Source organism: Lampetra planeri, chromosome 29, assembly GCF_965212315.1.
Source record: "Lampetra planeri chromosome 29, kcLamPlan1.2.h2, whole genome shotgun sequence".
In the NCBI taxonomy this organism is placed as follows: domain Eukaryota; kingdom Metazoa; phylum Chordata; class Hyperoartia; order Petromyzontiformes; family Petromyzontidae; genus Lampetra; species Lampetra planeri.
This window is the reverse complement of record NC_136135.1, coordinates 12,575,646-12,587,839: the sequence shown is the minus strand read 5'-3', so window position 1 is coordinate 12,587,839 and position 12,194 is coordinate 12,575,646. Positions and strand designations below refer to the sequence as shown.

General features: G+C 41.6%; 1 protein-coding gene across 10 annotated transcripts in view; it reads right to left on the bottom strand.

Moving 5' to 3' along the window:
* The window catches only part of DYRK1A (dual specificity tyrosine phosphorylation regulated kinase 1A), a 50,539-nt gene that overhangs the window by 4,112 nt on the left and 34,233 nt on the right, over window positions 1-12,194 (bottom strand). For all 10 annotated transcript variants that reach the window (XM_078608306.1, XM_078608309.1, XM_078608307.1 and 7 more), the window contains 5 exons: window positions 10,734-11,020; window positions 9,237-9,383; window positions 8,384-8,524; window positions 1,774-2,083; window positions 389-513 (listed from right to left, as the gene is read on the bottom strand). In XM_078608306.1, the coding sequence (XP_078464432.1) occupies window positions 389-513; window positions 1,774-2,083; window positions 8,384-8,524; window positions 9,237-9,383; window positions 10,734-11,020 (1,010 nt within the window). The remainder of the gene's footprint in view (window positions 1-388; window positions 514-1,773; window positions 2,084-8,383; window positions 8,525-9,236; window positions 9,384-10,733; window positions 11,021-12,194) is intronic.

Below are 12,194 nucleotides of genomic sequence, written 5' to 3'. Positions count from 1 at the left end.
TGCCGGCAGGGCGGAGGAACTGGAGCAAGGGTCATGAGAGACCTCGTGTGGAAGCCCCTGGAACCCTCGACGGTTCGAGAAGGGAGGCGTGGCTAGGGTGGAGCCAAGCTGCGCCGAGGGGAATATAAGCAGTGGAGATCGAGAGCTGGGCTGCCGGTTCTGGGATTGGACCCATCTCATCGTCGCAACGTGGAAAGGGTCGTGTCTGGGACGGGGCGCGCGGCAGCGGGGTCGTGTGAGAGAGAGAGAGGGGGCCCGAGTAGTGGCGTGAAGGCGGCAACAACAATGAATAAAAAGGGCAGAGCAGTGCCTCCTACGACCACTTCGTCTCCGGCTGATTGTGTGCGCCGCACACCACCCGCACGCACAGACGACACTACACAAGTACCTGGGAGTTGTGGGCGTCATATTCCGTCGTGGGGGCCACGTTGTTGTAATGCCTGCTTCCGTTGTGTCGGTGCTGCGCTGGGTCTGATCGAGCCCGGTCACTGTGAGAGGAGCCACTTGACCCACCTGGATAAGAAGTAACAGTTTTATTCATTAAAGCCAGAGAATCTCTGCATGACTTTTAACTGCACAACAATAAATTAATTTACATCATGGGACCTCCTTTGCCAGTACTAAAATATGAGAATAGGTTTTCCACATTTTTCTGGCAACAAAACAGGTGTTAAGATGTTAAAACACCAAACTGAAACCTTTTTACGTGTGCCCATCGGATTCCTCCAGTATAAATATACTGATATCGATTCCTTGCACGCTCAGTGTCAACACACCCTCTCCCCAGCGCCTCTCACATTCTCCCACACCGCTTACATCTGTCTTTCTTGTACATTTCTTTTCCCTCATGTCAAAAAGTCCGACACATTTGTTGTTATTGCTGTACAGTTGTTCTGTCCAGCAATATCTCGTCCAAATACAAGTACACCAAAGAGGCAGTGAAAATGATTATGTAATTGCCATGTCTGTGGTCTGCAACTCGAAATGTGTTGGTCACTCTGAGCCCAAGAATAAACCGTTTGGAGCCCCGAACCACAAGATGCTCCGGTTGCTGACACAGCACCAAATGGCTGCAGTGTTTTGTATTACAGCAAAAATAATCAGGGCTAGGACTGATTTCACGTTGGAAAAGTTAAGCTGTTTAGAATGACATTCATGATTTGTAAGCATAAAAGCTGTGCAGTCTCACATGTGCTTTCCAAAAGTGGAGTGCAACTTTTTCACAATGTACGAGATGTTGTCTTGTGCTGCGGCTGATGCACCACCTTGCCTTCTTGAAATTAATACAAGACTCCTACTAAGAGGAAATTTTTCACATCAACAGTGAGTAACCTGAGGAGTATGACCACAAATAACATTTGATCTGGGAAAGGTATTATTTTAAGACGTAGGCTTTCGTGACCAATTTTATTCATAATAAAAGTTTTTTGGGTTAGATCGCGTAAATATAAATGTGTCGTTAAACCCGTCGCCACCCAACACAGCCAATTAGGAAGGTTTGTCAAGCAAACAAAGCAATTCTTGCTATCGCCTAATGAAGTTGGTTGTAAATCACTTGCAAAACTTCGTACTCAAATTGTAAATGTTGTGGTTTACTCTCCAACACCGGTGTGCTGAAGTAGTAACTAATTGGCATGTTTTGTTTACGTGACAAACCTTTCTAATTGGCTGTGTCAGGTGGTGACGAGTTCAACATCACAATTATATTTACGCGATCTAACAAAAAAAACTTTATTATAAATATTTATTTACTTGTGTTACACGAAGACTTACCAGAACTCGATGAAGAGTTTGAAGTTCCAGTCCCAGTGCCCTGGCTCTGATCAATGGCAGGGCTTGTGGACACACTGTTACTTGTGTTTGTTCCTTCATCAGTGGTTTTTTTAAAGAAGTTGTGTTGCAGGGCATAAAAAGGAGTTATTCGTGTTTTGGGATCGTAGTCCAACATGCGCAGGATCAGATCTTTAAACTTCAGGTAATCAGCAACTGTGTGCCCAGCCTCTCCCATCCTCCGGCCTCCAGGACCACCGCTCTCCACGCCAATGATGTCGTGTAATTTGCGAGACCCAGCTGTCTTGTACTCCTGTGGACACACAAAGAGCAGGATACCCACAAACGAGTCACACTATAACCCGAGATTACAGCGCACGCAGTTTAGACAAGCGTACGATCCCTGTGTATAGTGAAATTTTAACTGGCAAAAATAAACACAATCCCATATCTCTCACAGTGCGCACTTCCCAATGCCTTTCATGAAGGCTTGCCAGATGTGTGAGACGAAGTTGGAATACCTTTTTATACATACATTTTCCCCCTTACGATACTTAGCAACGTACAATTATATATTACCTTAGGGCTTCATCCTAGGATCACTATTGTTTCATGTGAATGTCTTCCCACTCAGCATCCTCAACTTCCAGCATGATTTAGGCTTCCACATGCACGTTAACGATACCCAGATATTTCTTTATAGTCCCACTTTAACAACACAACTTGTGTTTAATTGACCTAAAAATATTATCGGCTCCATGCGCTTGTTAAAAAGTTTAATAAAGATGGAATAAACCTGTATGGATAAATTTTACTGCAGCTTGGAAGTAATAAACGTGGTGCAGTTTGACCCAACACTCTCAATGAGTATTGTGGTGTCCTGTTGTAACTATGTAACATTTCCAGACTGATGTCCTGTTATATTTTAAAAGGTCAGCACTTGATCTATGCTTTCTTTCATTTGTGACTGACTATTACAATGCAATCAATGCTTCCTGATCTGCCAAGCCATTGAGACTTCCAGAGGCTGAGCATTAAGACTAATCTAAGCAATGTGAGAAAATGCATTTGTATTCCATGGAAACTTTGGATATTGGGATCTAAAACAAGTCCATTGAATAAAAATTAATTTAATCTTCATGTGTACCAAACAGCAATATACCACAATAACTCAAGGCAGGCTTCAGGTTCATATCCTTATATCAGGAACGTTACAGCATTTTGTGCGTATTGTTTATGTACTCCCAACTGATCATTATTAGGGTGCATATTTGTCACTTACTAGCGATGCGACAACACTTATGGAAAGGAATGATTAAAATCCCCTTTGAGTACCAATATTTTAAAATCTACGATTTGTTTCATAATTGGCTTCGCATAGGTATAACGTCAATTACCGTGATAACCCTTCACCACCTGCCACCCAGTGCACGAGTCTATTTGGTTTTGCGAGCAAATCGTTTACATTGAAAGGCAAGTAAAATGTTGAAAACGACGGAAAACTTTGGCTGCGAGATTCCGACCAGCACCATGAGGTGTCGGCAAGAGCTTAAGTGTCGCATGAGGACCACGCCCAGCTACTCAAGGAGACGTCATGAGAACAGCCATGCGGGTTAACCGAATCTAATTAATTATTGGAGGTAAATGCCGATTTTATTGGTTGCAATTTGCAGGGTTTAAATAATGTAACAAGGTGAATCTTTTCAATCCTGGGTGAAAATAGGCAATCCTTCCTTAATTATAAAGTTCATGGTGTTGGTTCCAAATTGATATTTGGTATTGTAAAGTTAATCTCTTCTTACCTATGAAATTATTTTTTTGTCTGTCTGTGTTTCTGTCTGTGCGGGTACCTTGTGACGCTTTTAACTGACAAACTGTGGGGTTTACATTTCAAAAAAGTGCAAATACCACGCAATATGCCCCGGGATGAAAAATTTCTATTCGTTTTTCCCATCAGTCAAGTTTAAAGTAGTTAAACGAACAATGTATTCTTGTTATACACCGAGGGTGGCGCCAAAGCACGCATCTGCGCACCGCGAGAACGCCGACTCCTGGTGGTTGCCCCTAACAATGCATACTCGATCGGTGGGGGCGGGGGAGTTCAAAATGCAAAAACAACGCCGAGGTAAATTCTTCAGTGTCATGTCCTCTTCTCCCCCCCACCCCAATGTCTGCACTCCGCGGGACTAGATCTTACCACGGCACTCTGTGAAGTTAGTAAATACTGCTATAAAGTCGATAGATACCTTTATAGAGTCGGTAGATACTACTACAGTCAGTAGATACTACTGTAGAGTAGGTAGATACTACTGTAGTTAATCATTACTACCATTGAGTTGATATACTACTATAGAGTTAGTATATACTACTAGTCAGTATATATTGCTGTGGAGTTAGTAGAAACTGCTATCGAGTCGGTAAATACTACTATGGAGTTAGTAGATACTACTATAGTCAGTATATACTACTGTAGAGTTAGTAGATAGTGCTATTATTGAGTCGGTAGATACGACTACAGTCCGTAGATACGACTGTAGAGTCACTAGATACTACTATAGAGTCAGTAGTTTGACTATAGGGTCTGTACATATGACTGTAGAGTCGATAGATACGACTATAGAGTCAGTAGATACTGCTGTGGGGTTGTAGATACAAATGCAGAGTCGGTAAATGCTACTGTAGAGTCAGTAGATACTGCTATAGTCAGCAGCTACTGCTATACAGTCAGCAGATACTACTATAGTTAGTAATTACTACTGCGGTCAGTAGATACTACTGCGGTCAGTAGATACTACTGCGGTCAGTAGATACTACTACTACAGTCAGCTGATACTATCGTCAGTAGACACTACTATAGTCAGCAGATACAACTGTAGAGCCAGATAATATTATAGTCATTAGATACTATTCACTCTATTGCATGTAGGGTGTGTAGTTATATAAATTACTTGAGGGTACGGCATAAGATATGATTTAGTCTCATTGTATAAAGGTATAAAAAAGTTAGTTTCTTATAATATTTGAGTAAGGTCATTTGAAAATAGTGTTAGTTGTTTACATTATTGTAACTAAATCATGGATTAACGAGATTTAAAGCAAGTATTTTATGTTAAGGTTCTAGTTAAGCAATAATTTATAAGATTACTTAAATTAGCACAGTGGGGATTAGCACTTGAGGATTTAGTGATGAAGGTTGATTGAAGATATTGTTGTTAGATTCTTGTTATTAAATGATGAATTGATTGAACCAGAGCAAATGTAGAGTGCTCAGTCTATCTATAGGCACGAAGTTGATTTAGTTTTTGATAATTTTTTGTTCCCTTATTATAAACTAGCAGGAAGTACCTGGCGTTGCCCGGGGGAAAAATATATTTCAAAACTTGTCTTCTCGTAAAAACATAACATATACAAATACAAAGCTATTGTGAAAGCCCGGGATTCCATTTGTCTGTCCATTTGTCCATCAACAAGATTATAAGAGGCTTGCAGAAGTCCTGAATCAAAAAGTAATAGAAAGTGGGGGGTAAATAGTTTATCTAAACGGTTTACGAAAATTGTCAACCCCCCCACCGAAATAAATATTTTAACCCCCCCATAGGCATATATACCTACACACCCTACATACAATAGATAGAGTAGTATCTAGTGACTCTGTAGTAGTATATGGCTCTACAGTAGTATCTACTGACTGTATAGTAGTATCTATTGACTGTAGTAGCATCTACTGACCCTAGTAGTATTTACTGACTCTATAGTGGTATCCGACTATGGTAGTATCTGCTGACTCTCGCAGTATCTACTGACTCTATAGTAGTAACTACTGACTCTATAGTAGTATCTAATGACTATAGTAGTATCTCAATTGATAGTAGTATCTATTTACTCTACAGTAGTATCCACTGATTATAGAAGTAACTACTAACTCGATAGTAGTATCTGGTGACTCTATAGTAGGATCTGCAGACTCTATAGCAGTATCTGGTGACTATAGCAGTATCTACCGACTGCAGCAGTATCTACTGACTGTAGTATTATCTACTGACTCTATAGTAGTATCTACCGACTTTATAGTAGTACTCTATGGTTCTTTCGGTAAAGTCACATAGGTAGAAAAATAATAGATCACGACGTTTCGATTGCAACACAAGCAATCGTCATCAGGTGGGACAACCACAGCAAGAAAAAACTGAAGTAGGCTCGTCTACTTGACTTTACCGAAAGAACCAAAGAGTATGAATTCCTGCAGTCACGAAAGCTTCAAATCAAGATTTATAGTAGTAACTACTAACTCTACAGTAGTATCTACTGACTGCAGTAATATTTACTGACCGTAGTAGTATCTACTGACAGTAATAGTGTCTACTAACTATACAGTAGTATTTACTGACCGTAGTAGTATCTACTGACTGTAATAGTGTAGTGGGTACAAACTGGAGGCAACACGTTTATTACGCAACAAACAGTAACAGCCCTGACACGAGGGGGTAACGGCCCCTTCCACCCGATACACTAAGGAGGTACGTCCTCCGGGCTAGCGTGCCCTACACATCGGGAGAGTGTCTTAGATAAGGGTCCTCCGGCTAGCGGGACCAAGGCAGGCTACTCTGACCCGACCCAGCCAAGGTCCTCGGATCCTATCCACCGGGCTGCTTGGACCCGACCCAGCCAAGGACCTCGGATCCGGCTCCGGCTCCTAGGTTTTCAGGGTGGCCTTCAATCTTCAAGTGGATGACAACTGCCAGTCTCGTTCAGGGGTCCGGCTTCTATGCCCAGTCCAGGCTCACTCTGCCCCAAGCCACTCCTCCCTTCTGGAACCTTCCAGAGGGACCTGGAGTGTGATGTCATCCCCCAGCCCCCTCTTGGGGGTCTGGGGTCTGCACCTCCGGTTACGATGCTCCCTGGGGGTTACCTCGACCCAACGGCCCGACTTCATCTAAACTATCGGGCTCAGCCTCTCTTCCGCCCCCTGTTGACACGGGGCCATTACTACAGGCTACAAGTAGTGGCGATCGCACACAGCGCTCAACAATGCCGCTAGAATAGTGTCTCCTGACCTGACTCTGAAGCAGTATATCCTGACTATAGTGGTATCTATTGACTGAAGTATTATATTCCAACTCTGCAGTAGCATCTGCCGACTCTGCAGTAGCATCTGCCGACTTGATCAGTATATACTGACTATAGTAGTATCTACTGACTGTAGTAGTATCTACCGACTATATAATAGTATATATCGCCTCTATAGCAGTATCTACTAACTATAGTAGTGTAGTGTAATAACATGGGCTGATGACAGGAAGGGATGATGACAGCAGGGGGCAGTACACATGTCAGCAGGAGGAGATCAAAAGGGAAGCCCAGGACAGGGGTCCATCTGGAAGCCGAGAACCCACTAGTAGGTTCTAGAAGGGGGGCGTGGCTAGGGAGAGGCGAGGCTACGCCAGGAGGATAAGAGGGGGCCCGGGACGGGGGTTCGGGGCTGTTTTTGGGAGTGGACCCCCCCCCTCGCAGTGTAGCTGTTGGTCACCTTCGTCGCTGCTCATAGTATATATGGACTCGATAGCAGTATCTACTAACTTCACAGAGTGCCGTAGTGAGGCCTAGTCCTGCAGAGTGTCGCCGACCTCAGCTAGATTGCCCAGGCAGCCAAGGTGGCACCTTGGCCGGCTGGGCTGCTAGCCCCCCCACCATCCCCCCACCCGCTCTACAGTAGTATCTATGGACTATAGTAGTATCTACCGACTCTATAGCAGTAACTGCACACATTGGGGTGGGGGGGGGGGAGAAGACGACATTACACTGAAAAATTTACCTCAGCCCTGTTTTTTGCATTTTTAACACGATTTGAAAATGTTCCCCGTCCCCACCGAGTCAGTGTTCTCACGCATGCGCAGATGTGTGCTTTGGCGCCGCCCTCAGCGTATAAAAGGAATACATTGTTAATTTAACTACTTTAAACTTGACGGATGGTAAAAATGAATAGCACTTTTTCATCCCGGGGCTTATTGCGTGGTATCTGGGTACTTTTTTGAGGTACCCGTGCAGACAGACAGACAGACAAAAAAATTACTTGTATAGATAAGATATATATTTTAACACACTCCACTGCATATAATTAAGGATAACCTGTTTTCACAAATTTTATAAATGTACCTTGTTACACGATTTTAAACTTGACAACCAATCCATCAGTAAGTAATTGTAATGTAACAATCCGGTTCACCAGCATGCCTGTCCCAATGACTTCAGGACACCTGCTTTAGGAAAAGGAGGATTTATACAAGATCCGAGCTCTTATCCGACACTCTAAGATGCATGTCGAAATTTCCAGTAAAAACATTTTTCAGAATTGAAAAAAAAAATCTTTCTTTTCAATGTAAGCAGTTTTTGGGAAAAAAAATCAATTGGTACATTTTGCCACGTAACTTCAATTTGTTTGACTCGTCTGGCAGTGGAGGGTTATAGCACAAATTTACCTCTATGATCTGAACCCAAAGAATCCAATTATAAATCATAATACTCCATATGAAATTACACAATGGTATAGAAATATGTATTTCACCCATTGTACAAAAGAGAATAATCAGCAACAGAATGGCAATAATTATCTGACCCTTTTGCTGTCTTTAGTTTTCTTGACAGTCCAGGACCCATCCGAGAGCCTTTCAAAATACTTCCGGGCTTTGGGTGCCTGTTCCAACATGTGTGTAGGTGGCAGGCCCAGAACCTCCACAATCTTATTCATCTGGTCAACCTATAAAAGCAACAACATAATATTCAGGGCACATGCTTTCATGCTGAAGTCACTTAAAATTATCCAAAACAATGAACTTGATCTTGAAGTCATCCAACCTTCACAACTACATTCCACACAATAAAATAAAATAACTATTCTGAGTGGAGATAACACTAAGGGATATTTTGCCATCCTGAATAACCAAAGTTATCTGATTTAACAAAACTTTAATTGAGTAGTTATTTTCTTGGTTTTTTGCTGTACACAGCATGATGCTGGAGCATAGCTGTGATAATCCAAGGCCGATATAATCGTCATTAAGGATGTGATCATTACACTTAAAATGATTCCGGCAATGTTAAAAGCATCCTCTAAATAGCTTTCACTACCCGCAGTGAAAAATATTTAGAAAAACCTTCACGGAACCTGTGGTGGTAGTGAAATGTAATTCTGCACATGGATTTTAGCTGCATAAGATATCAAATACTGTGTAAATAAGCACAAAAGGCCACCCTTTACTAAAAAATATAAACAATGCAAAAAATAAAAATTTCACACTGAATTATACACTAAATATCGAAGACTGCTGATGCTGTTGTGCAAACAATATTGCTTACATTTATATCACATAATTGATCAACAATGCTAACGTGTCATTTTGTACTTGTTTTGTAGATTCCAAACATCATATAGCACAGCAATTAAGCGATGTGGATGTTGCTGACATTACCTCATTGGAGCCACTGAAGAGCGGCTCCCCCGTGTGCATCTCCACCAGAATGCAGCCCAGTGACCACATGTCAATGGCGAGATCATAGGGGATTCCCAGCAGGACTTCAGGAGAGCGGTAAAACCGACTTTGAATATACTGGTAAATCTGAAAACACACGACGAACCCCCTTTTAAATGCTGAACGCTCTTAAAAACACAATAATTTAGTTGTCCGATTTCTCACATGAATAATGGAGAAAAAAAAACCCACAGCAAAACTCCTTTCATCTGTGGTTTCTTTACAACTCCAAATATCCATGGGATTAAGTGCTAGGGGTCAGCAAGATTTTTTTTTTTTTACCAAAATAGTTTGCGAGCCGCATCCCACAGAGCCACTTGTACACAAACACAGCAGCAGGTATGCAGCAGACGATAAAACACATTCTCACTTAAATAAACTAAATAGGTAACGGAATAAACTGCGTCTATTTCGTTTATTTCCCCCTTATTCTTTAAACACAGTAGGACTGTACATTGTTGTCACCAAGACATTCCATGATTACCTATTTCATCACTAATTTTTACATTAAATTATGTTTAAGATTTATGTAAAAAAACGCTGCCCGAACAGGGGCAGCCAAAGAGCCACAAGGGGGAAGCCAAAGAGCCGCTTGTGGCTCCGGAGCCGCAGGTTGCCGACTCAGGGAGGTTAGGTCAAATCGACAATCATACACAGATGGGAACTTTTATTTCTTGCCATTCCGTAGATGAGGGAGGATACAGCCATTAAATTCATCATATAATCTGCGAGTACGTAGATAAAATGCACGATGGTGACTAAGATGATGAACACATGAAGATAACCATAGCTTCACCGTCGTTTCCGCTACCACTGCTTGAAGAAGATAACAGTGGCCAATGTTTATTTTATAGTTCTGAAAGGATACTTTAGTTTAATGGCATGACCAATCGCGGAGTTGGAATACAAGTGGGAAAAATAAATGCGAAAATATAACTCTTCCTCAAGTGTAGCAACTTATCACTTTCATCGCATGTGGTTGTGCGAATCTGAACCATGAGCTCAGCTATGCTGGCGAAGGTTGGACAAGAATTCGATTTAGAAATAATGCATATTTTAGTTATATTAACACAACGAGAAATGATATGTATTGTGTTACACGAATGCCGCTACAAGTGGATTGTATATTAATAAAGTGTAAGGTAGTGTAGCAGGAAATATAATTTTGATCAAATTATTTTATTTTAATAGGCTTAGTTTATTGAAATAGTTAAAATCAAACTAAATAAAGCAGCATAATAATACAAAGTTACTTGGTTATCTTTATATATAACTTAATGGTTTAAAGAAATTATTTATATAACTGCATATTTTCATCATCACCATCCATGGGCACCTTGCCCATAGGTGTCCACTGCACATTTCGTCATGTTTCCTCTGTCTTCCGCCAATAAACTGCACATTTTATATTTTTTATATCCAAGTAGAGCTACGTACCCTTTGTCCAAGCTGACACGAAGAGCCAAAGTCGACAATCTTGATGGCACTGCGTTTGGGGTTGCACAGGAGGATGTTCTCTGGCTTCAGGTCACAGTGAATGATGCTCAGTTCAGGTGTGGCCAGGAAGAGTAGCGCTGTGCACATCTGCTGTGCGAACTTGCGCGTCAGGTTGAGTGACACTCCACGGAAGTTGGTGTTTCGCAGCAGGTCATAAAGATTATATGACAAGAGCTCAAACACCAGACACAGGTGGTTCCGGAACATGAAGTGGCGTTTCAGGTGCACTGGTCAAAGAATGAAAATGTTATACAATGTTATGAAAATTTTATCAGGGTTACTTAAAAACCGCAATGTAAATAATCGTACAGATTATACTCATAAAAGGATCCTGAAATGGGCAAAATTGTGAAAAATATTGATGCTTATAGCAGGATGTGTGCTGTGTACAGGGATAAATACATACATGACCACACAATGTCAAGAACTGGGACAGGAAATTAATCCTTTTACAGCCACGTTTTTGAATGTTATGTCATCCTGCAGATGCTTAATTTATAAAAATGAAATATGTAAACTAGGCCAATTCAATTTTTGGTAACATTCCAGAATTAATACACTCGGACAATGGACATGATCTAACAGAGGTTAACGGTTCATTTCCAGTGGCCGTCATTGATTTTTACTGCGGCTATGATAACCATGAAAATACATGGTGGCTGCTTCCCAATGGACACATGAAGAGTAGGCCAATGTGTGCTGGCATCATGGTCCAAATTTTACAAATTCGGCAATTTATAAAGTATCTAATTGAGATTATACATAGCAACCATTCCCTAGACAGGCAGACTAATGCCCCAGCTGACTCTTGCAAATGAGACTAGCCCAGTCTCTTGAATTATCACCTGGTTAAACAAAATAAACGTGTAAACTAAACTTGACCATGGTGCTTACGTGCTATTTTCCCCCCTAAACTTGCCACTAGCAGGCAGCATGCATATGCTGGCCTCAAAACAAAACCTCCATTTGGTCACGTGAAATATCGAGAACGGCCAGCAAGAGGGCATCGCCGCCAGTTCCCAAGAATAGACATGAGCGGCTCATAAAGGTCAAAAAGGCATTGGCTGGTAAACCCAGGAACAACCAAGGAAATGTTCTTGGAATGGAAATACATGCGGTCCCCACTGTTACGACGTTACAACGCGTTCCTGGAAACCCCGTCGTAAATCGGATCGTTGGAAATCGGGACCCTATTTTCCAATAGACAGTAGAAACAGTAGAAACATCACTTGTCGATGTGCTTTTCCTTTAAATCGACCATATTTAAGAGGGTTAAGTAGGTCAAAATCCTGAAAAACGCTTGAGAATAACAAAAGCTCCACGTCAAGTCACATTGGAAACCAGACTGACGGACTTTCAAATGTGTTCGGAGTCATGTTGGAAGATGCGTCATAACTCAAG